The sequence below is a fragment of the Coffea arabica genome, chromosome 11e, assembly GCF_036785885.1.
Source record: "Coffea arabica cultivar ET-39 chromosome 11e, Coffea Arabica ET-39 HiFi, whole genome shotgun sequence".
Classification (NCBI taxonomy): domain Eukaryota; kingdom Viridiplantae; phylum Streptophyta; class Magnoliopsida; order Gentianales; family Rubiaceae; genus Coffea; species Coffea arabica.
The window spans coordinates 13,020,809-13,046,491 of NC_092331.1; the positions used below are offsets into that span (position 1 = coordinate 13,020,809).

A 25,683-nucleotide genomic window follows, 5' to 3' on the forward strand; every position below is an offset into this window, starting at 1 on the left:
GTGAAGGGTTAATCTTTGAATTTTTCTTCGTCTTATGAAGCTTTGATTCTTCAAATTACGAACTGTATAGTTTGTTGGTTTTGTAACAATATTGTCATGTTGGTGTCGAAGATGTGGAGGACTGCGTTGTCAAATTTCGTTGTTATAAAATACAATATCGAAATATCGAATTCTGTCCTCTCTACATTCTTGTTTGTAAGAATAATAATCTTTTGCAATAGGATTATTAACAAAGTTGCGAGATATCCAATTGTTGACTGGTCTGAATGTTGAGCATGTCATTTTCCTGTAAAATAGAATTTGTTAGTTTTAAGAGTTTAAAGAAGGGTAAGAGGGCATTAGGATCAAGAAGTTGAGATATTATGCCCTTATTTGTTATAAGGTAAGGAATAAGTTTGTGAATAAAAGGTATTCCAAGAATAACATTATTGGTTAGTTTTTTTGTTAGAAAAAATGTATCTAAAATGGATAAGGAGAATAACTGGATTTGAACGTTTGTCAATTTGAAGCTGACTTCAAATTTAGATCAATTGGCTCCCCTTAGTCCTTCTTTGTTTTGTTCAAAGAATTGGGATGAGACAAGATTTTTAAGAATACAACTTTGGTCTACCCCAGTATCAAATAAGACTTCAGTTTCGATTACATAACCATTGTTAATTAGTAATCAGATCTGGACCAAATGATCCTTGTCTTTCTTGAATTTTTTGGATAATTGTTTTAGGAATTCAGTATCTTCTTGGTTGATAGGTTCCTCAATTCGTGTTAGATTTTGAAGAATAAGATTGTTGAAGTCTTGTTTGTGAGAACCGTGAAAAATGGATATATAAACTAGTGCATATTTTATTTGCATTTCTTTTATTTCTTAATAATTTCGAGCATTACTTTTACTTGTTTGCAATTAAGTATGTAAAAATTAGGTTTACGTGAAAAATAATATAATTTTCTAGTTTATGATATTTCTTGGTCTTAATAGACTAAATTAATATCTTTAGGGTGAGATTTATTTTTGCCCTAATATTAAATGTAGGAATACTTAAGTCTTTAATCCTAAAGTATTGATACTTGAGTAATTAGAATTATGATCTTAAAATAAATTGTTTAATTCCTATGATTAATTTTAATTAGATGCTAATGTTAAATGTTAATAAGAATTTCCGTGTTAAGATAGAAATCAATGAATTTAGATAAATATGATTCTAATATGTTAAACATGCTTTAGGTGTGAAAATTTCGATAAATATATTCTTATCTTTCTTTGTTTTTAAATAAGTGTGTAAAAATAATTTTGTGTGCAAATTGATACCCGTGGATGCAATTATTGTTTCACTTGACCTTATTTTACTAAATCGATAAATTTCGAGTTAGACTAACTCTATTACTTGAGAAATAATAATTGGAAATTTTAATGACTAATTTAATCGCTAAATAATATAAGAATTACTAGGAACCTTAATATTCAAGTTTAATCGATAATTATCCGATAAAAATGGTTTAGGTATGTTAGAGTATAATTAGGCGTTTGAATCACACTTGGGAATAATTTTTAGAATTAAGTCGGATTTGCGAAATTAAGTCGAGCTTAGGGAATAAAGTGAAAAGACTAAATTACCCTTACCTTACCTTTCAATGCAAACCAAACGTAATCTCTGACAACCAAATTTAATCACCGCAGCTTCTGGCCAATCACGTTTTATCTAATGCGATACGCTACCTATTCTTACACACGCAATCCTTTCTCTCAAGACCACGGCACACAATACCAGTCTCTTTATTTCACATCATTAAAACCACGGCACCACTATACTATCTAATAACATTCAATCCTTTTTCATATCACTACCGTAAACCATTTGCTTTATTTCACATCTCAAACCACAATTCCAATTCACAAACACAAGCCTCAACGTCAATTCATTCTCTGCACAAGTAAACCACGATACAGTCTCTTCAGTTCACACGGCCCCACAATACCTTCATACTACCAAACCTTTCTTATAACACAAAACCATTCCTCCTATCTAATACCGAGACACCACCTTCACCAATTCCATTTCCTCTGCAAAACCTCACTCCAGACACTACACTTTCTTTCCACAAAACCATCTCAGCTCTTCCTCTGTCTTAGTCCGAGAACAAGAGAGAGTGAGGACTACAGCTTGGGTTTCTTCGACAAAGGGGAGCAAGAGAGAGAGAGAGAGAACCGAGCTTCTTGTTTCTTTTCTTGCTAATCCGTAAGCTGAGGGAAAAGACCAGGGAACCATCACCACCTTTGTCAACCACAGACTAACATCCACCAACTGCAACCACCTTCATCACAACACCATTTCCAGCTGCAAAGTGAACGCAGGACCAAACCGGGTGCGTGATAGCCGAGAGGAAAGAAGAAAATTCCAGATTTCTGTGCGTAGGTTTGGAGTGTATCTGAGGTAAAATTTCTGGGCTAATTAAGTTAAGTATTATTAGAGGAAGTCTTATCAAAGGTTGCAGGTAATTTTAAGCAGCCGGTTATTGAAATCAAGGTCTTAGAAAAAAATCCTGCTTTGGAAGTAAAAGTTCTGCCGAGAATTTGATATGATATTTCCTCTTTGATCTGGTTTATTTGATGTTAATTTTGTGGTTTAAGCTTATAATCATATTAGATAGCTAAATCGAGAGTTTAAAGGCATGTTTAAAACCCGAAAATGAAATGAAAACAGAATGCCCTTCATGCATTAATGCAACCGTGACTGGTTGGATGAGATTTCTGATTTTTGTTATTATTTATTTGTTATATGAACCTGGTTTTGAAGTGGAATTTTTAGCAACTAACTAGGTGTTTATATGCTGAAACTGAGTACCTAGCACCATGTTTAAACCAAGGGAAAATTTGATATAAAGCGTATTGGTGGCTGGAAAATGTTGGAGGCCGCTAGCCAGGTTGAACCAGCAATTTCAGTTTGTTTTTGGAGTTTAATTGGTTTTTGGTAATTTATTTTATTTTCCTGGAAGTATGATGGTTTGGAAGTACAATAGGGTTGTAAGTTTAAATTGTATAATTTGTTTAGCAAGGAAATATTTGATATCTTGAATGATTTAACCAAACATGTGGGTATACAAATGCTGGAAACTTTCTTGTGGCTGCCGAAAGTTGAGTTGAAATATCAACTTGGATTTTGGAAATTTTCTTGGACATATAATGGATGTCAATGCCTGGAAAATATTGTTTTGAAGTTCTATAAGAAGTATAAAGATGGTTTGAATAAAAACATTTTGGTGTTAAAAGAGAAAAAGGAATTTTCACAAGTGAAAAATGGAAATTTCAGATTTTCGGATGCCCTGACCAGTCTCAATAAAAGGTTGATATCTTGGTGTAGGAAAATCCGTTTAAGGCGCCGTCAGTGGCGTTTGAAACTAGAACCATAGGCCTTTGTCCTGTAGAAATTTTGTATTTTTCCTCCATGTGTACTGCTGTCTGTGAATTTTTAAAGTGAACTGGTACTATATTAAATATACCTTAATGACTTTAAGCTTAAAAACTAAGTAGAAACTTATAGTTTCAAATTCTGGTTTTTAGGGTTTTTCGAGGACGCGGATTTCGATCCCCAACTTGATATCTGAACTCCACTCTTGGTGAGTGTCCCTGCTTGTTCTATGCCTAATCGTTTAAAGTGCTTCCTTGACTTGTTATGTGATAAGTTGAAAAAAAAAATTTGGTTTCTGATCCATCGAAGTGAGCTGTGTGTACTTTATCACACTAGCCGTTCGAGTGGTGACTGGTGCAAAATAGTTTCTCCTAAATCTTTGATTCAAAAATGGAGTTGCGTCGTTGGGTGAATCCCTCGACTCTTGTATCCAACTACCATGAATCTAAATGTAGTTACGTCGTTGGGTGAATCCCTCGACGCGTGAATCTAACTACAAAAGTCATTTGGGTGAATCCCTCGACGCGTGTATCTGATTGCAATCACGTTGTTTGGTGAATTCCTCGACGCGTGTATCTGATTGCAATCACGTCATTGGATGAATCCCTCGACTAAATTTTATACGGGTATATCTCGAGTATACTGCGTCGGTAGACGAAGTCGGGCCCGAAGCAGAAGTATGAACGGTGACGGGTTAGGATTAAAATAAGTGGATCTACATGGACCATAAGTAGTGAGAGTTGACGGAGGGTCAACTACGATAATTGGTGATCAAGCGAGGAAAAATGGCTCCTGAGAGCCCACGTATCCTACCTTGTGCTGTTATACGCTTTTCTAACTGTTTAAATTTATGCAGTTATTAATCGCTGTTTGAAATTATGTGATTGCATGTTTTGGGGCACCACTGAGCTTTAGCTCACCCCACGTTTATTGTTTTCCTTAACAGGTTCTGGAAACTGAGAGTTGGATGCTACTTAAGTTTTTCTTTTGGACTGTATCTGAATTCTATAACTTATTCTGTGGGCTGTAATGTGTTATTTGGGATAGTGTATTTTCCTTCTTGGATTGCCACTTGAAGCTGGAAAATGTGTAAACCCTAATTTGACTACTTGGCTTGTAAGTTGTATTATGGATTTATGTATTTATCTGTTTTGATGGGTACGACTTATACTTCGATTTTAGCACGTAGGTCGTTTAAAGCCCTCGACTAGTTATTTTTATCATAGCTATCTTTAAAGTTAATGTGGCTTTAGGTATGATTCTATTCGGGGAAAAAAAACCGTTTTGTAATAGATTAGTTTATTCTTCGAAAGGATTCGGGTTAGATTGCTCGCGTGAGTCCTGGCGAGAGCTGGGCAGACGGCCCGCCAACCCTTTGGTTCGCCTCAGGGGGAAGTGGGGTCGTCACAGGTGGTATCAGAGCCAGGGTTAGAGAAGTTATTTGAAAGACATATTAGTTGTGTTAGAAACCCTAATCCTCTCTAGGAATAAGTTTTGAGATCATTAGAAATACCTTAAGTAATGTATGATCCAGTTAGCTATTTAAGTTCTAACCTTTAAGTATTGATTATTTTGCAGGTATGGAGAATGGTAATGGACACGTTAATGGTAATGGCGCGGCTAATGGACATGTAGAGCCGCTGAGATCCATTTCCTATAGGCCTCGAGATGGAGGAGGTCGAGTTCGATACTCGCCTGCTGATAGGCAACCTAGATGCCAGTGCAGAGTCACATATGCCTACCCCAACGACTTGGTGTTATCCCTAGATGATGAGCGCCGCCACTTGTGGGACGCTAACCACACCTTGACCCAGGATGTGGAGGAGCTGAGTATTATGGTGGATACTCAGTTCGATCGCATAGCCGACTTGGAGATTAGGCTAACTGCTGAGCATAATATGCTGGAGATTGCTCGATTGGAGATAGAGCGACAGAGGTCCAGAGTGACCCGACTTGCTGAGGGGATCACAGATAGGAGTGCTGGCATCAGGGCTGATGCTTCTATGCTTATGGATGAGGCCACTAGTTACCTTCAGGAGGATGAGCCGGCAGGTGCCGAGGAGGACCCGGAGGAGGATCCGGAGGAGGACTCGGAGGAGGATCCGGCTGAGGATGTCGCTCCTGATAGCCCTGCTGAGGGTTAGATTAGGTTGACTTGACAGTATCGGATATATAGGATTAGAAAAGGGACATTAGTCAAGTCATCAAGTTTTGTCTAGGTGAATGACTTGCTTCCGAGGCACCATATCCCTAATTTTGTGCTTAAGGGATTATTTGTATGTATTTTCGCTAACTTATGTGCCTCACCTTTGGAAATGTTCCAACTTGCTGATTGTATGACTGATTCCACGGAAATATATGTTAAGTGTTTCATTTCCTTTTTCCTCCATTACCATGTTGATTTTAATCACCTAACGGATAATAATGATTAGTAATAAATAAAATTTTTGCCTAATTATCTTACCCTTCCGTAATAGGCATAATTAGGCAATGGATCGCCAAATAGTAGGAAGAGGCCGTGGGAGACCCCGTAGACAACACCCGGAAGCGGGTGGTGATAGGGAACCCGAGGTCAACCAAAACCAAGGGCAAGAGGGAGTGGCCGGAGATCAAGTGGCCACCGCAATTAACCGTATTACTGATGTCTTGGAGCGCTTGACTGAACATCAAGCCTCTGGGCCAGTGCACCGCCAAGGAGGCCCAACCGATTCTGAGGATCGGGCGCTGGAGAGGTTTTTGAAATTTGGACCTCCTAAGTTCTATGGAGGACCCGAACCTGATATAGCTGAGGGATGGTGGGAGAGAATCTCCGACATCTTCGCAGCTTTAAACTACACGGAAGAGCGGCAGGTAACTTTTGCCGCATTCCAGTTCGAGGGAGCTGCTCGCTCCTGGTGGAATCTGGTAAGGACTAATTGGGACAGAAATCATACTCCAAGGACTTGGGCAAACTTCACAAGGGAGTTCAATGCCAAATTTCTTCCACCTCTTATCCAAGAAAAGAGGGAGGATGACTTCATAAAATGTAAACAAGGGGCGATGAGTGTCGCCGAATATGAAGTCCAGTTCACAAAACTATCCCGTTTTGCTCCTGAATTGGTAACCACGGAACAAAGGCGAGTTAGAAGGTTTGTGCAAGGTCTGAATGTAGAAATACAGGAAGGTTTAGCTGCTGTAAGGATTGATACCTTTGCAGATGCTGTCGAAAAAGCCCAGAGAGTTGAAGTAGCTCGGGCTCAAGTGAAATCTTTTCAGGCTAAGAAAAGATTTGCTCCTAACAGTAGTCGGGAGCCGACTTATGGAAATACTCCACCGGCCAAAATGGGCCGAGGGACCTTTGGGGCGAATAACCCTGGAGCACCACGAGGAGCCCAAGCAAGAGGAAACGGGGCCAGGAATGCAGGGGGACGGAATAATGGAACCCGAATGGGACCGATTGGAAGGGGACAACCTAGGAATATCTCGCAAGGAGGTCGAGCAATAGTTCCCCAAATGAATTGTGTATTTTGTAAGAAACCTGGCCATACTATAGATGGTTGCTGGAAGAAGCAAGGGAAGTGCCTGAAATGCGGAAGTGGCGAGCACCAAATTGCTGGATGTCCAAAAATTCAGGAGTGGGGTAATCCAAATGCTAGGCCAAACACTTCTGGAGGGAGCCGGCCAACAGTTCCTGCCAGGGTGTATGCTATAGATGACCAACCTGTACCTGATTCCTCGGAAGTCGTGGAAGGTACTCTTCCCATTTTTCATCGACTAGCTAAAGTGTTAATTGACCCTGGTGCAACTCATTCATTCGTAAATCCATCATTTATGTCTGGAATAGATGTGAGACCTGTTAGGTTACCCTTCGATCTTGAAGTTAAGACACCAATGGGTAATAAGAGGATAATCGCTAGCTTAGCTTATAAGAATTGTGAATTCTGGATTGGAGAGCGTAAAACGCTAGTGGATCTAATCAGTTTGGACATAAAAGGGTACGATGTTATCATAGGAATGGATTTCCTAGCCCAGTATCATGCTAAGCTTGATTGCCGAGCAAAAGTGGTGGAATTTTGTATACCTGGAGAAGCAACTCTGAGGTTAGATGTTAAGGGTAGGTTAGCCTCATCTGCTATGATTTCAGGGATACGGGCAAGGAAAATGTTGTCAAAAGGAGCTCAAGGTTTCTTAGCTTTCATGATTAATGCTCCTAGTGATCAAGCAAAGTTGGAAGATGTACCAGTGGTACAAGAATTTCCTGATGTTTTTCCTGAGGAGCTAAAGACTCTACCGCCGGAAAGAGAAGTGGAGTTTAGGATTGACTTAGTGCCTGGATCGGCTCCAATTTCAAAAACTCCGTACCGAATGGCTCCTGCCGAGCTGAAGGAGTTGAAAATTCAATTGCAAGACCTCTTGGAGAAGGGTTTTGTAAAGGAGAGTGATTCACCATGGGGAGCACCCGTTCTGTTTGTTAAGAAAAAGGACGGAAGCTTGAGGTTATGTATTGATTATCGAGGGTTAAATGAGATTACCATTAAGAATAAATACCCTCTGCCGTTGATAGATAGTTTGTTCGACCAACTGCAAGGATCAGTAGTTTTCTCTAAGCTGGACTTGAGGCAAGGGTATTACCAATTGAAGATTAAAAAGGAGGACATACCCAAGACTGCTTTTAGTACGAGGTATGGACATTTTGAATTCGCAGTCATGCCTTTTGGTCTAACTAATGCACCAGCGGCATTCATGGATTTAATGCAAAGAGTCTTTAAGAAGTATCTGGATCAGTTTGTAATGGTTTTCATCGATGATATCTTGATATACTCTAAGACTCGAGAGGAACATGTTAAACACTTGGAGACAGTTTTGCAGATATTAAGAGAACATAAATTGTATGCCAAATTTAGCAAGTGCGAGTTTTGGTTGGATGAAATATCTTTTCTAGGGCACAAGATTTCCAAAGATGGAATTGCCGTGGATCCGGCAAAAGTTGAGGCCGTTATGAATTGGAAGCAGCCAGAAACTCCAACTGAAATTAGAAGTTTCTTGGGATTAGCAGGCTATTATAGGCGATTTATCAAGGATTTTTCAAAGATTGCTGGACCCATGACTGAGTTAACCAAGAAAGGGAATAGGTTCATTTGGACTCCTAAGTGCGAGTCAAGTTTTCAGGAGTTAAAGAAGCGATTGACATCCGCTCCTGTTTTGGTGTTACCTGATGGAGGTGAAGGTTATGCCGTGTACTCCGATGCTTCCGGAGAAGGTCTAGGATGTGTTTTAATGCAAAATGGTAAAGTGATTGCTTATGCTTCCAGGAGACTGAAGCCCCACGAACAAAACTACCCAACTCATGACTTAGAGTTAGCAGCAGTGATTTTCGCCTTGAAGAAATGGAGACACTACTTGTATGGCGTGACTTTTGAGGTTTATACGGACCATAAGAGCCTTAAGTACTTGTTTTCCCAGAAGGAATTAAATTTGAGACAAAGGCGATGGGTAGAATTTTTGGAAGATTATGACTGTTCTATTAATTACCACCCAGGAAAAGCTAATGTGGTAGCTGACGCTCTAAGTAGAAAGGCCCAAGTAGCAGGGTTAATGGTTAAAGAGTGGGACATGCTAGAAGAAATAAGCAGTTGGAACCCTCGCTTGGAGAAATTGAAGGTTTTATTTGGGAACTTATCGTTAAAATCACCATTATTAGAGCGTATCAAGGAGGCCCAGAAAACGGACCCTGTGATTCAAAAGAATTTGGAGAAAATGCAAAAAGGGGAAACCCTAGATTTTAAATTAGGGTCTGAAGGTGTATTGAGGTTTCGAGATCGAATTGTGGTTCCGGCAAATGAAGAGATAAGAAAAGAAATTTTAGAAGAATCACATCGATCGAGATATACTATACATCCAGGTGTGACCAAGATGTATCATGATGTGAAGGGATTGTACTGGTGGGACGGTTTAAAAAAAAAATGTGGCGGAATTTGTTCAAAGATGTTTGATCTGCCAACAAGTAAAAGCTGAGCATCAGAAGCCCTCTGGTTTATTGCAACCGTTAGAAATCCCTGAATGGAAATGGGAACATATCACAATGGATTTTGTAACGGGACTACCTAGAAGTCAAAAAGGATTCGATGCAATTTGGGTAATAGTTGACCGACTCACTAAGTCTGCACATTTCCTGCCTGTAAGCATGAGCTTTTCTTTGGAAAAACTGGTCAAGTTGTACACAGAAGAGATCCTAAGATTACATGGTATTCCTGTAAGTATCGTGTCTGACCAAGACCCAAGGTTTGTCTCACGTTTTTGGCAAAAATTTCAGGAGTCTTTGGGGACTAAGTTGAAATTTAGTACTGCATATCATCCCCAAACCGATGGGCAATCGGAAAGAACAATTCAAACTTTGGAGGATTTGCTGAGGTCGTGTATATTGGATTTTGGAGGTAAATGGAGTAATTATATGACCTTAGTAGAATTTGCTTATAACAACAGTTATCAGGCCTCCATTCAAATGGCACCTTATGAACCTTTGTATGGGAGAAGGTGTCGATCTCCGATTCATTGGGATGAAATAGGAGAGAAGAAGATTGTAGATCCAACAGCGATACCTTGGATAGAAGAGGCCCAGGAGAAAGTGAAACTTATTAGGGAAAAGCTTCAAGCCGCTCAGAGTAGACAGAAAAGCTACGCCGACACAAGGAGGAAAGATTTGGAATTCGAAGTAGGAGACAAGGTCTTCCTAAGAATTAAACCCTTGAAGAGCGGAGTAGTACCTAAAAAAAGTAAGAAGCTAAAGCCAAGGTATATCGGACCTTTCGAAATTTTGAAGCGAGTTGGGAAAGTAGCATATCAGCTGAAGTTACCTGCAAGCATGGCTAAGGTTCACGATGTATTTCACGTTTCCATGCTTAAGAAATATTATTCAGACCCAAGTCATGTGCTGCCATTGGAGGGAATTGAAGTGGATGAGACCTTAACGTATGAAGAAGGACCAGTCAAGATTTTGGAAAGTGAAATAAAGGAACTGAGGAATAAGAAAATTCCTCTGGTGAAGGTTCTATGGAGAAATCATGGACTTGAGGAAGCAACTTGGGAATTGGAGGAAGAAATGCAGAAAAAGTACCCTGTTTTATTTTCTTAGGAAAGTGTGAATTTTGAGGACAAAATTCTTGTAAGGAGGGGAGGATGTGAGAACCGTGAAAAATGGATATATAAACTAGTGCATATTTTATTTGCATTTCTTTTATTTCTTAATAATTTCGAGCATTACTTTTACTTGTTTGCAATTAAGTATGTAAAAATTAGGTTTACGTGAAAAATAATATAATTTTCTAGTTTATGATATTTCTTGGTCTTAATAGACTAAATTAATATCTTTAGGGTGAGATTTATTTTTGCCCTAATATTAAATGTAGGAATACTTAAGTCTTTAATCCTAAAGTATTGATACTTGAGTAATTAGAATTATGATCTTAAAATAAATTGTTTAATTCCTATGATTAATTTTAATTAGATGCTAATGTTAAATGTTAATAAGAATTTCCGTGTTAAGATAGAAATCAATGAATTTAGATAAATATGATTCTAATATGTTTAACATGCTTTAGGTGTGAAAATTTCGATAAATATATTCTTATCTTTCTTTGTTTTTAAATAAGTGTGTAAAAATAATTTTGTGTGCAAATTGATACCCGTGGATGCAATTATTGTTTCACTTGACCTTATTTTACTAAATCGATAAATTTCGAGTTAGACTAACTCTATTACTTGAGAAATAATAATTGGAAATTTTAATGACTAATTTAATCGCTAAATAATATAAGAATTACTAGGAACCTTAATATTCAAGTTTAATCGATAATTATCCGATAAAAATGGTTTAGGTATGTTAGAGTATAATTAGGCGTTTGAATCACACTTGGGAATAATTTTTAGAATTAAGTCGGATTTGCGAAATTAAGTCGAGGTTAGGGAATAAAGTGAAAAGACTAAATTACCCTTACCTTACCTTTCAATGCAAACCAAACGAAATCTCTGACAACCAAATTTAATCACCGCAGCTTCTGGCCAATCACGTTTTATCTAATGCGATACGCTACCTATTCTTACACACGCAATCCTTTCTCTCAAGACCACGGCACACAATACCAGTCTCTTTATTTCACATCATTAAAACCACGGCACCACTATACTATCTAATAACATTCAATCCTTTTTCATATCACTACCGTAAACCATTTGCTTTATTTCACATCTCAAACCACAATTCCAATTCACAAACACAAGCCTCAACGTCAATTCATTCTCTGCACAAGTAAACCACGATACAGTCTCTTCAGTTCACACGGCCCCACAATACCTTCATACTACCAAACCTTTCTTATAACACAAAACCATTCCTCCTATCTAATACCGAGACACCACCTTCACCAATTCCATTTCCTCTGCAAAACCTCACTCCAGACACTACACTTTCTTTCCACAAAACCATCTCAGCTCTTCCTCTGTCTTAGTCCGAGAACAAGAGAGAGTGAGGACTACAGCTTGGGTTTCTTCGACAAAGGGGAGCAAGAGAGAGAGAGAGAGAACCGAGCTTCTTGTTTCTTTTCTTGCTAATCCGTAAGCTGAGGGAAAAGACCAGGGAACCATCACCACCTTTGTCAACCACAGACTAACATCCACCAACTGCAACCACCTTCATCACAACACCATTTCCAGCTGCAAAGTGAACGCAGGACCAAACCGGGTGCGTGATAGCCGAGAGGAAAGAAGAAAATTCCAGATTTCTGTGCGTAGGTTTGGAGTGTATCTGAGGTAAAATTTCTGGGCTAATTAAGTTAAGTATTATTAGAGGAAGTCTTATCAAAGGTTGCAGGTAATTTTAAGCAGCCGGTTATTGAAATCAAGGTCTTAGAAAAAAACCTGCTTTGGAAGTAAAAGTTCTGCCGAGAATTTGATATGATATTTCCTCTTTGATCTGGTTTATTTGATGTTAATTTTGTGGTTTAAGCTTATAATCATATTAGATAGCTAAATCGAGAGTTTAAAGGCATGTTTAAAACCCGAAAATGAAATGAAAACAGAATGCCCTTCATGCATTAATGCAACCGTGACTGGTTGGATGAGATTTCTGATTTTTGTTATTATTTATTTGTTATATGAACCTGGTTTTGAAGTGGAATTTTTAGCAACTAACTAGGTGTTTATATGCTGAAACTGAGTACCTAGCACCATGTTTAAACCAAGGGAAAATTTGATATAAAGCGTATTGGTGGCTGGAAAATGTTGGAGGCCGCTAGCCAGGTTGAACCAGCAATTTCAGTTTGTTTTTGGAGTTTAATTGGTTTTTGGTAATTTATTTTATTTTCCTGGAAGTATGATGGTTTGGAAGTATAATAGGGTTGTAAGTTTAAATTGTATAATTTGTTTAGCAAGGAAATATTTGATATCTTGAATGATTTAACCAAACATGTGGGTATACAAATGCTGGAAACTTTCTTGTGGCTGCCGAAAGTTGAGTTGAAATATCAACTTGGATTTTGGAAATTTTCTTGGACATATAATGGATGTCAATGCCTGGAAAATATTGTTTTGAAGTTCTATAAGAAGTATAAAGATGGTTTGAATAAAAACATTTTGGTGTTAAAAGAGAAAAAGGAATTTTCACAAGTGAAAAATGGAAATTTCAGATTTTCGGATGCCCTGACCAGTCTCAATAAAAGGTTGATATTTTGGTGTAGGAAAATCCGTTTAAGGCGCCGTCAGTGGCGTTTGAAACTAGAACCATAGGCCTTTGTCCTGTAGAAATTTTGTATTTTTCCTCCATGTGTACTGCTGTCTGTGAATTTTTAAAGTGAACTGGTACTATATTAAATATACCTTAATGACTTTAAGCTTAAAAACTAAGTAGAAACTTATAGTTTCAAATTCTGGTTTTTAGGGTTTTTCGAGGACGCGGATTTCGATCCCCAACTTGATATCTGAACTCCACTCTTGGTGAGTGTCCCTGCTTGTTCTATGCCTAATCGTTTAAAGTGCTTCCTTGACTTGTTATGTGATAAGTTGAAAAAAAAAATTTGGTTTCTGATCCATCGAAGTGAGCTGTGTGTACTTTATCACACTAGCCGTTCGAGTGGTGACTGGTGCAAAATAGTTTCTCCTAAATCTTTGATTCAAAAATGGAGTTGCGTCGTTGGGTGAATCCCTCGACTCTTGTATCCAACTACCATGAATCTAAATGTAGTTACGTCGTTGGGTGAATCCCTCGACGCGTGAATCTAACTACAAAAGTCATTTGGGTGAATCCCTCGACGCGTGTATCTGATTGCAATCACGTTGTTTGGTGAATTCCTCGACGCGTGTATCTGATTGCAATCACGTCATTGGATGAATCCCTCGACTAAATTTTATACGGGTATGTCTCGAGTATACTGCGTCGGTAGACGAAGTCGGGCCCGAAGCAGAAGTATGAACGGTGACGGGTTAGGATTAAAATAAGTGGATCTACATGGACCATAAGTAGTGAGAGTTGACGGAGGGTCAACTACGATAATTGGTGATCAAGCGAGGAAAAATGGCTCCTGAGAGCCCACGTATCCTACCTTGTGCTGTTATACGCTTTTCTAACTGTTTAAATTTATGCAGTTATTAATCGCTGTTTGAAATTATGTGATTGCATGTTTTGGGGCACCACTGAGCTTTAGCTCACCCCACGTTTATTGTTTTCCTTAACAGGTTCTGGAAACTGAGAGTTGGATGCTACTTAAGTTTTTCTTTTGGACTGTATCTGAATTCTATAACTTATTCTGTGGGCTGTAATGTGTTATTTGGGATAGTGTATTTTCCTTCTTGGATTGCCACTTGAAGCTGGAAAATGTGTAAACCCTAATTTGACTACTTGGCTTGTAAGTTGTATTATGGATTTATGTATTTATCTGTTTTGATGGGTACGACTTATACTTCAGTTTTAGCACGTAGGTCGTTTAAAGCCCTCGACTAGTTATTTTTATCATAGCTATCTTTAAAGTTAATGTGGCTTTAGGTATGATTCTATTCGGGGAAAAAAAACCGTTTTGTAATAGATTAGTTTATTCTTCGAAAGGATTCGGGTTAGATTGCTCGCGTGAGTCCTGGCGAGAGCTGGGCAGACGGCCCGCCAACCCTTTGGTTCGCCTCAGGGGGAAGTGGGGTCGTCACATTGTTTGGCTTTAATCGTCATAATTTCTTCTTTAAGAAGATCAATTTCTGTTTGAAGGTGTTGAAGAATCAAAGGTTTGATAAGTTTGGAGGGAAATCTATCAAGAATATCTGTGAGGTTATAGGTTTTGAGAATTCTAGAGTCTTTGGCTAAAGGATTTGAAGAATTTGTGGTTTGGTTTAAGGATTCTTTGAATTTATTTAGATAGAGTTGTATTTTTTCTATTTCAAGAGTGTCTTCAATGATATCAAGAAGAAGGTTTTGATCTTTTGTTAAAACATTGATAGTAGGACCTCCTTCTTCTTTATCACTGGTGGTTTGGAAGGAAGAAGATGTTAAAATATCATTTTCTAATTGATGGATATAATCTTCTTCTCTTTCAAAATCGTCAGTTTTTTATTCGATTAGAAGATTTGATATTTGAATTTTAATTTGATCTTCCAACCCCAAGGTACTAATTCTTTGGTTGAGTTTACAATATCGAGAATATATTTCAAACCAATCAAAGAATTGAACATGCTGTCTAGCTCTTGTCAGAAATTCGTAGAATTCTTCTTGTATTTTTTGTCTGGAGTGACCCTTGTATTTCTCAAAGAATCATATACTTTTTGAATAATTGTTGTCCGCATAAAATTTTGTACCGATATTCTGTTTGTCAATTTGATAATCCATAAAAATTACCTTTAACTCATCAAGTTGAGGGCGACTGTCTGTTATTGAAAAATACGTAGGAGATCTAGGAAGTTCTTCCTGATCCGGATCATCAGAGGATCCATTTTGGATTTCTAAAAGGGTTGGTCTGTTGGTTGCATACCTTGCTTGTGAAATTTTAGCAGAGAGATCTAGATCTTAAAGTCGGGTTGAGATAGAAGAAGTCAGTGGCTTTCCACAAAGGCTAGTTTCTGCTATTTTTAGGAGGGAATCATTGAACTCTAACAATCTGCTATCTCTAAGACAAAGGAATAGGGATGTATCTAGTCCTTCTCTTGTCAGAGGTTTAGTTGGAATTTGTACTAATCCAAAATGAATATAGTTATATTTTTCTTTATGTTTTTCTATTGTTATTTTGGATAATAGTTTAATTTTTTCATGATCGGCATCTAAGGCTATAGTTTGTTCTACTGTTTTAATTGTATAATTTGAAGTGAAAAACATCCACTTTCTTTCATATATATCAGTTTGAGTATATTTAATAATTTCGCTATGTCTTGATTAATATCTTGTATATTGATTTCTTCTTTTAGTTTGGTGTTTAAAGAAGAACTAGAAGGAATAGAGTTAGTTCTAAAAAAAGAGGCCATGAGTAAAGTAAGTAAATAAGTTTAAATAAATAAATGAATTTTATATTCCTCTTCCCTTTGGTACAGAATCCTTCTGAATCTATGGAGGATAACCATTTTTCTAAACGGATTATAAAAGATAGAGAGAAAATTACAATAAAAGATCTAACCTTCTGAAAAAGATTAACTATACACGACAACCACATTTCCATCATAATAAAGATAGTAATAAAGTTAGAAGAATATATCCAAATCATTTGAGAAAGATTAACTATGCATTAACCCTAGATCTAATCTTTGGACACTTCACCGTCCTTGATCTCGAACCAAAGGAACCTTAACATCTCTATAGGGCTGCAAAATCTCATGGCTCAGTCTGGACCGGAGGTTAACAATTACAGGCTCCATGCCCCTCGGACAAATCCAAAGTCATGAAATCAATACTATCAAAATTATAATAAGTTTGAATACATTAGATAATAATCACGAAGTTAACCAGTCTCATCTGACAGATCTAAACTTTTAAATCTGTATTAGCAACATCATAAATAAAGAAAGATGGTAATCACGAAATTAAACAATCTCATCAGAAAAATATAAACTTGTAAATCTACACTAGTAACATCATAATAAGTAAAGAAAGATAACCATCACCCCACTTCCCCCTCTGGCTCTAATACCGGATATGGGGTGACGTTTCTAGAGGAAAAAGTGGGGTGATGGTTATCTTTCTTTACTTATTATGATGTTGCTAGTGCAAATCTACAAGTTTATATCTTCCTAATAAGATTGCTTAATTTTGTGATTACCATTTTTATTTATTTATGATGTTGTTACTGTAAATCTACAAGTTTAGATCTGTCGGATGAGACTAGTTAACTTCATGATTACTATCTAATGTATTTAAGTTTATTAAAATTTTGATAGCATTGATTTCATGACTTTGGATTTGTCCGAGAGGCATGGAGCCTGTAATTGCTAACTTCCGGTCCAAACTGAGCCATGAGATTTTGCATTCCTGTAGGGATGTTAAAGTTCCTGTGGTCCGAGATCCAAGACGGTGAAGTGCCGAAGGATCAGATCTAAGGTTAATGAGTTTTTACTATCAATCTTATGATTTTGTTTGAAAATATAATCGTCATGCATAGTTAATCTTTTTTTAAAGGATTTAGATCTATTCTTGTAATTTTATTACTATCTTTATTATGATGAAAATATGGTCGTCATGTATAGTTAATTTTTTTCAAAAGGTTAGATCTTTTTTGTAATTTCCTCACTATCCTTTATAATCTGTTTAAAAACATAGTTATCTTCCATGGATCCCGAAAGATTCTGTGCCAAAGGGAAGAGGAATATAAGTTCATTTATTTATTTAAGCTTATTTACTTACTTTACTCATGGCCTCCTTTTTTAAAACTAACTCTACTTCTTCTAATTCTTCTTCAAACACTAAATTAAAAGAAGAAATCAATATACAAGATATTAAACAAGACATAAGCAATTGAAAATTTTCTAAATATACTCAAGCTGATTTATATGAAAGAGAAAGAAAGTGGATATTTTTCACTTCAGATTATACAATTAAAATAGTAGAACAAACTATAGCCTTAGATGCCGATCATGAAGAAATCAAACTATTATCCGAAAGAATAATAGAAAAACATAAAGAAAAATACAACTATATTCATTTTAGATTTGTACAAATTGCAACTAAATTTCTGACAAGAGAAGGACTAAATACATCCCTACTCCTTTGTTTTAGAAATAGCAGATTCTTGGAGTTCAATGATTCCCTCTTAGGAATGGCAGAAACTAGCTTTTGTGGAAAACCAGTATATTATGATTGTTTTTCAAATTTTACAGTCTCTTTAAAAAATAAAAATATTTTAGATGCTTTAATATTAAAACATAAAAATTGCTAACTATAGAGTCAAAATTGGGACCCTTCCTGTACCAATTATTTATAGAATTCAATACAAAATTATGAATTCAGCATTCAAGACAGGAGCCCTAAAAATATTGCAAAAGGGAGAGACAGTCCTATTCCTAACAAATCTGGCTAAATCTCGAATTACAGTTCCAAGATCTATCACCTGGAACTAGATCTCACTGCCAGAAAGCTGGGTTTTTCTAAAGTAGTTCCAGCAGATCCTATACAAAATACAACGGTTTCAAGTATCCAACAATTTACTTCTGGAGTTGTCCAAATCAAATTTGACAGATTTATGAGTTTTAGGGCATTATCTTCATCAACAACTGGTATAGACATGCCTAGATTCTTAACAGAAAGAAGATTAGTTTCAGACAAGCCACTAGTTTCTTCTATCTCAACCCGATTTCAAGATCTAAATCTCTCTACTAAAATTTCATATGCAAAGTATGCAACCAACAGGCCTACCCCTTCAAAAATTCAAGATGGATCTTCTCATGATTCGGATCAGGAAGGACTTCCTAGATCTCCTACGTATTCTTCAATAACAGACAGTCGTCCTCAACTTGATGAGTTAAGGGTGATTTCTATGGATTATCAAATTGACAGACAGAATCTCAAAATAAAATTTTATGCGGACAGCAATTATTCAAAAAGAATATGGTTCTTTGAGAAATACAAGAGTCATTCTCGATAAAAAAATACAAGAAGAATTCTATGGATTTCTAACAAGAACTAGACAACATGTTCAATTCTTTGACTGGTTTGAAATATATTCTCGAAAAAAATGAATTGATTAACTCTTCTCCCAAACAGCAAACGTAATAAAAAAGTAGCAGATAACTGAAGGAGAAATCCAAGCAGAACTTCCACCATCAAAATCAATCACTTTCTCATATAAATCAACGGAGATCAATGTCAAACCATTCAAGTTCAAAAATACCCAAGATGAAGGAGCAATCAATAGCAAGGACATCCACGGAATCTATGAGCAAAACAACTATACCAACAGATACCTCCAAACACTTGGAAAATATCTCTTAACCCGACCTATTCTCAAAAATCCTTCTATAATCACCTCTTCATCAAATCCAATTTTCAAACCTCATGAAATACCAATCAAATTTCAGAAAGAATTTCAAAACAAACCCTTAATCCAATTAGAAAAACGAATAGCTAAAATAGAATAATGTTTCTCTACTCCAATATCCAAACAAGGGTCAAATAACCAAAGATCTGCAAGTGTTAGCCAAACAGTTTGCACAATAACCAAAGAAGAACCTCAAGAATTTCTGACCCTAAATAAATTATATCAACCCTCTTCTTCACAAAACTAGATTACCAATTGAAAAAATCCACAGAAACTATATTATTCCAGAGCCACATATCCAGACATCCTTCTTAAAGAAAAATCCAATATCTTGCAAAATTCATATAATGTTAACAACATATATGAATGGAGCATAGATGAAATTTCTGAATACAACATTTTTACAATTTTTCAACAAATGACAATGGTGGCAACAGCTTATCGGACATCATATGATTGTACTGACCAATTAGCTGCTCATATAACACCTCACCTCGGAAGACAAAGATAAAATTCTCAAGGCTATCAAAGTGGATACCAATGGTGAACCAATTCTTCGAAATGAAGACACTATCTCAGATGCGGTGGCAACCTTAATTTTATTATTGCAAAGACATTCGTTGGTGATCCAGAAATATTCAAAGAAAAATCATCAGAATTATTAAACAATCATAAGTGCAAGAGTCTCTCAGACTTCCAATAGTACAAGGACACATTCTTAACCAGAATATACTTCAGAACAGACGGCAACAAGGCCTATTGGAAAGAAAAATTCCTTGATGGCCTTCCAAAATCACAACGAGACCTTGTTCAAGAAGAATTGAGCACTCAATATAATGAGAATTTACCATGAGAAGTAATAACCTGTAGACAGTTAACCAACCAGATTTAACAAGTTGCACTCAAGGTGTGCCGACAAGACAAGATACTCAGACAACTTGCAAAGGACCGAACCCAAAGGAGAAAAGATTTGGGATCCTTTTGCGAATAGTTTGGGCTACCTAATTGTTACAAAAAACCTCACAAACGGCTCAAATCCACAAAACATCTCGAAAAACCCCATTCTACAAAAAGAAATAATAGCCCCAAATAACCTTTACCCATACAACCTCCTCAAATCATAACTTCATCCCTAATTATTTGTCATAAATGCCATAAACATGGACATATAGCCTGATACTGTAAATTCAATTCAAAGGATTAGTACTTTGGGGCTGGAAGACCAAATTAAAACCCAAATATCAAATCTTCTAATCGGATCAGAAACTAAGGATTCTGAAAGAGAAGAAGATTATATCAATCAATTAGAAGGTGATATATCAACATCTTCTTTCTCCCAAATCACCAGTAATAAAGAAGAAGGAAGTTCTACTATCAATGTTTTGACAAAAGATCAAAACCTTCATCTTGATATCATTGAAGACACTCCTGAAATAGAAAAAAGACAACTCTATTTAAACAAATTCAAAGAATTCTTAAACCAAACCACAAATTCTTCAAATCCTTTAACCAAAGACCCTAAAATTCTCAAAACCTACAACCTTATAGATATTCTTGATAGATTTCCCTTCAAACCTATCAAATCTTTGACTCTTCAACACTTTCAAACAGAAATTGATCTTTTTAAAAAAGAAATTAGGATTATTAAAGCCAAACAAGAGCTCAACAGTCTTGTTCTTCAAAACCTAATACCAATTGAGGAACCTATTAACCAAGAAGATACTGAGTTCCTAAAACAATTATCCAAAAAATCCAAGGAAGATAAGGATTATTTGGTCCAGATCCGATTACTAATTAATAATAATTATGTAATTGAAACTGAAACCCTATTTGATACTGGGACAGACCAAAGTTGTATTCTTGAAAATCTTGTCTCATCCCAATTCTTTGAACAAAACAAAGAAGGACTAAGGGAGCCAATGGATCTAAGCTTGAAGTCAGCTTCAAACTGACAAATGTTCAAATCCAATTATCCTCCTTATCCATTCCAGATACATTTTTTCTAGCCAAAAAATTAACCAACAATGTTATTTTTGGAATACTTTTTATTCACAAACTTATTCCTTACCTTACAACAAATAAGGGCATAATATCTCAACTTCTTAATCCTAATGTCCTCTTACCCTTCTCTAAACTCTGAAAACTAACAAATTCTATTTTGCAGGAAAATGACAAGCTCAACATCCAAACCAGTCAACAATTGGATATCTCGCAACTTTGTTAACAATTCTATTGCAAAAGATTATTATTCTTACAAACAACAATGCAGGGAGGACAGAATCCAATATTTCGATGTTGTATTTTATAACACCGAAACTGGACAGCGCATTCCTCCACATCTTTGGCACCAACATGACAACATTGGTACAAAACCAACAAACTATACAGTTCGCAGTTTGAAGGATCAAAACTTCATAATACGAAGAAAAATTGAAAGATTAACCCTTCACAAACATTGGCTTAAAAACTAATGACAAATGCAAGCACCTGAATTTGATAAAATGATTTAGGAAACAAAGCAAGAATTATCAGTAACCATTTGTTAAAACAAGGAGTCAATACACAACATGGAACAGAGAAGCATCAGAAGAATTATTAGTAATGATTTGCTGAACAAATGCTTCTAGAAACAATCAAACTGGCTCAATCAAAACAAAAATTTAGAAAAATTATTTTTACTGTACTACGGAAGTACTGTAGTAGTCTGGCAAGTTTCTGTACAAACATGGCAATAAAAGACAAACAATGGACCGTAATAGCGCGCACTGTAGCAATACTGTAGCAAACATTGTAGCAGGTACTCTAATAATATGAAAATTTTGCTATAAATACCCTTCAAACACAACACAATCCACACACCATTCTTATATCAATTCTTCAAACTCTTCTTTCTCTTTAAGTTTGAAGAAACCTCCTCCTCCTCTCTAAAAACAAGTTTTAGTTTTAGTTTTAGTTTTAGTTTTTAAAATCAAACAAAGGAGCAAATCTTGTGCAAGGTTCATATCTTATAAGTTCTCTTATTCTTATATTCAATATCGTTCAATCAAATGGTCGGTTGAACCGCCTCATATTCATATTTATTTGTTTTTATTTACTTTGATTATACTGACAATCTATGGTTGGTATTACCGCCTAAACTAAAACTCTAACTGAGTGGGAGTCCGACTGCGACCCACTTCTTAACTCTTATACTTTCAAACTAATTTATTTTATTTACTTTTCTGGTTTAAAGGGCTAACTCTTCATCCCGTCTGGTATCATTATTTAAGTTTGTAACTAAATAATTATAATATATATTTATATAATATAATAATATCATTATTATAAGTTTTTAACTAATTAAATTAAATATTACATATATATTTAAATATAATTATACAAATGTTAAAATATAAATATATAATTTTAATTATATACTATATATAAATATTAGTTATACTAATAATTCATATAAATATAATGTATATTACATATTAAATATAGTTATTAATACATATTATTATATATTTAAACGGATCCTAGAATGGTCGGACTATTAGGCCCCGATTAAATACCTATATTGAAACTATCTATTGCTTAATCCAATATTCCACAGATCTTATTACAGAAATTTCTTTTATTTTTATATTTTTCCTTTTCTTCTAATTTTTGTCTTTCTATGAATTTTAATTCAGAATATCTGTGCCAAAATAAATCTACTTTTGCTTGACTAATATTATTGAGAAATGATGAGGGATGGTGATGTGCTACTTTTATTAATTTAGATTCTTCTATTTCTATATATGCTAAACACTGATCTGATATTTTTAGATCTTCTAAAATTTTATCAAAATAATAATATGTATCTGATTGTTTAAGAGTTGCTAATGCTATTCTATATAAATTTTCTTGAGTAATTGTGAACTGGAAAGGTGGTTCAAAATTCATACAGAGTTTATATGCAGAAATTATAAATTATATGAGTACTCGGTACTTGATAGAGGTTACAGAAATTATACCTTGTCTGCTTTTATTCCACAGTTTCCTTCTGATGCTATGAGAGTTAGAGTCCTGTTTTTGGAGATTTGTCTCACCAGATCTTCCCCTTACGCCTTGCAGTACTCTTGACCGAACGGCTAGGATGGATACTACATCGTCTTTTGGACTTTTAAAACTCCAAAATAGGATCTCTCTCAAAATTTCCGGTTATTTGGATTAAAGTTATGGTAGGCTGTACTAATTTCTATTCTATGTTTCCCTTTCCTCTCAATAAGATGACTTGAAAGATTAATCTTACAAAAAGTGTTTAGAACTGAATATATGGAATCCTTTGTAATTTACAAGTTATGAAAGCATCGTACCCAACAATGGTTTGAGACTAGTGCTTTTATTGGCTCGTTGTTCGGATTTGAAATTCGGACTTGTGTTTCCTAATTATTTTTGCGAATTTTAACTTAGTTGGAATCCGGTGTCTAGTCTATGAGGCCAACAATGACAAAAATTTTCAAATAGCTATGTCAAAAAGTTATGAGGCTGACAATGGCCAAAATTTTTAAAAAACTATGTCAAAAAGCTAGTGCTTTCAACTGTAAGGTATGTATAATAATGTGTCCGGACCCTATTATCCTTCCATCATATTCTCGATGTTGTGGAGTTCTTCTGGTCCCATATTTTGCCAATAATGATCATTGTCTTCTTGTTCTTCTTCAACTTCTTCAGGCTGATCTTCCATTTCTCCCATATAATCATTTAAGTAATACTGGAATAGTTCTGAATAGGTTGTTTGGACTGTGAAGTCTTTTTCCAGATAGTGTTAGGGGGCATTATGCTAATATTATTCTTGCTGATGATGGTGGAGTTGGATAAACATTGCTAACTTGAATCTTTATTCTATGAATTGTTGGTTCTAAATCAATGAATCCAATCCATTCTGTTGTTGCTGATTTAATTTTTATTTGAACCCATTGTCCATAATTTAGTATTTGTCTACAAAAATATGCTAAGTTTGTTCCTAACTGATATGAGTCATCCGAATCAAAAATTCAAAATTCTTTTAAGAATCCACAATCCACTGAGAACTGTGGTGTAAGAACTATTCTTTCTTGATTGACCATAAAGGCCACTGGAGTATATCTATGTAGTTTGATGGATGCTCTGAGTATGAGAAAATCAAGTGTGTGTACACAACGGTTTCTGTATTTTTGGTGGTCACAAGGTTCTGAATTATTTGGGCATGTTTTATGTGGATTTATCCAGTAAGATGGATTGATGTAACTTTGGTTTAAGAGTCCATTCCTTTTTGGATTCTTGGGCTTCTTTGTCTAGAATATCAAGACACTTTTGATAATAAGGATGAAGATCCTTTTTTGAATATGAATCAGGTGTCTGAGATATTTTTAGAATCCAATCAGTAGGAATTTGATAACCATTAAACTGACTTCTTTGAGATACAAAGGTATCAACGTCTGGATCTTGTGGATCCAGGTCTGGTTTGCAGGGTCGGGGTTCAACTGGTTTTGATTTGGATTTTTTCTTGCAAGATAAATCTGGTAAGTCAAAACCAAGAATATTTTCAAGTTGACAGGAGTCACAAATGTTGCAAACATCAAAATAGATATGACCTGAGATAAGATCCTGAAACCATGATACTGGGAGTCCTTCGTTATCAAAATATTTGATAATATCTTGACTTCGATGTACCTGCTGAAGATTCTGAGGATGATCATCATGTATTTCCCATTGTTCTTCAAATTCTGAGGGATAATACATAGGTACCTGTGCACACATAATAGAAGGATGAGATTTTGAAATCAAATCTTTAAAATGAGAATGATCAAATGAAATTGATGTTCTCCCATCTTTGGTATGAGATATCCTTGAATTTGAGGATTCAAGGGGTTTATTTGCTTGAGCATGCAAATCTTCATAGTCTGTAATCCAGTCATTTGGTAGTAACTGGATTAAATCTTGCTTTGAAATTTGCCGAGGAACATGCATACAAGAGGCACCATTCTTCTCATCAACTCTTATTAAAAGAGCATTTTCTCCTCCTGGAATGCCCAGATCAAGGGCATGATTCTGAACACGATAGACCATCTGGTAATGGAGGGTTGCTGCGATGGCATCGGCCACTTGTTCTGCACCAATGATTTGTACCTGTACTTTAAGAGCTTCGAGCAGATGTGGATCTGCTAGGGACATGTTAAAATTTGGGAAAAGGGTGACAAAAACAGTTCCAGCATTTAATGTAATTTCAGTTGTTGCAATACAAGCATGCTGGTATTGTTTGAATCTAGTATCCAATAGTGCTAATCGAGCAACTATTGGGAGTCCTTTCCTTCCATGAAATGATAGGGAAATCCTGATAGCTCCAAAGTGTATATGGGTATAACCTTGCTGTTTCCATTGCATAGGGAAATCATTCGGAATATGCAAAGTTATAAACCCCAACTATTTGGGCATGTTCTAGTGCCATTTTGTAAACCTGAACCATTACATCCAGTTCCAACACTTCGGATTCAAGAATGCTTTATGTTTAGTGAAGCAGATTTTCCAAAGCTGGAAACTTTCCATAAAAATGGCACTAGACATACTCCAAAAATCCAAAATACTTCTTCAACAGTTTTACCAAGTGGAGAAACTGTTCGACCAAATCCCACAGAAGATGTTCTAAATTGGCAGACTGAGAACTCTTTTGTTCAAAACACTGCCCTTATATCTATTCATAAGAACATCTCAGAGGCCAAAGATAAGATTGAACAAATTGATACCACTGTATCAACTCAACAATCTCAGGTTTCTCACATGATTGAAGTTTTTGAAAAAAGACTTCAAGA

At 35.9% G+C, this 25,683-nt stretch overlaps 1 protein-coding gene and 2 long non-coding RNA genes across 3 annotated transcripts; all 3 read left to right on the forward strand.

Annotated features, from left to right (window-relative positions):
- The first annotated feature begins 1,753 nt into the window (after nucleotides 1-1,753).
- LOC140021107 (uncharacterized) lies at nucleotides 1,754-4,562 on the forward strand. The gene is made up of 3 exons (XR_011825081.1): nucleotides 1,754-2,426; nucleotides 3,554-3,609; nucleotides 4,348-4,562. It is a non-coding gene; the product is annotated as an uncharacterized lncRNA (long non-coding RNA).
- A 1,329-nt stretch (nucleotides 4,563-5,891) lies between these two features.
- Nucleotides 5,892-10,984, forward strand: LOC113718113 (uncharacterized). Its single transcript, XM_072072951.1, has 6 exons — nucleotides 5,892-6,305; nucleotides 6,561-8,607; nucleotides 8,920-8,986; nucleotides 9,792-10,042; nucleotides 10,298-10,425; nucleotides 10,979-10,984. The coding sequence occupies exons 1-6, from the start codon at nucleotides 5,892-5,894 to the stop codon at nucleotides 10,982-10,984; spliced, it is 2,913 nt and encodes a 970-aa protein (XP_071929052.1).
- A 527-nt stretch (nucleotides 10,985-11,511) lies between these two features.
- Nucleotides 11,512-14,320, forward strand: LOC140021106 (uncharacterized). The gene is made up of 3 exons (XR_011825080.1): nucleotides 11,512-12,185; nucleotides 13,312-13,367; nucleotides 14,106-14,320. It is a non-coding gene; the product is annotated as an uncharacterized lncRNA (long non-coding RNA).
- Nucleotides 14,321-25,683: the final 11,363 nt, after the last annotated feature.

Bases quoted from the DNA above. Each gene is read 5' to 3' on its own strand.
- LOC113718113 (XM_072072951.1), top strand. From the start codon at position 5,892: ATGGATCGCCAAATAGTAGGAAGAGGCCGTGGGAGACCCCGTAGACAA. The intron at 8,608-8,919 runs GTTATGCCGTGT...ATTACCACCCAG, and splicing joins GTTACCTGATGGAGGTGAAG to GAAAAGCTAATGTGGTAGCT. The intron at 8,987-9,791 runs GTGGGACATGCT...GGATTTGCTGAG, and splicing joins GCAGGGTTAATGGTTAAAGA to GTCGTGTATATTGGATTTTG.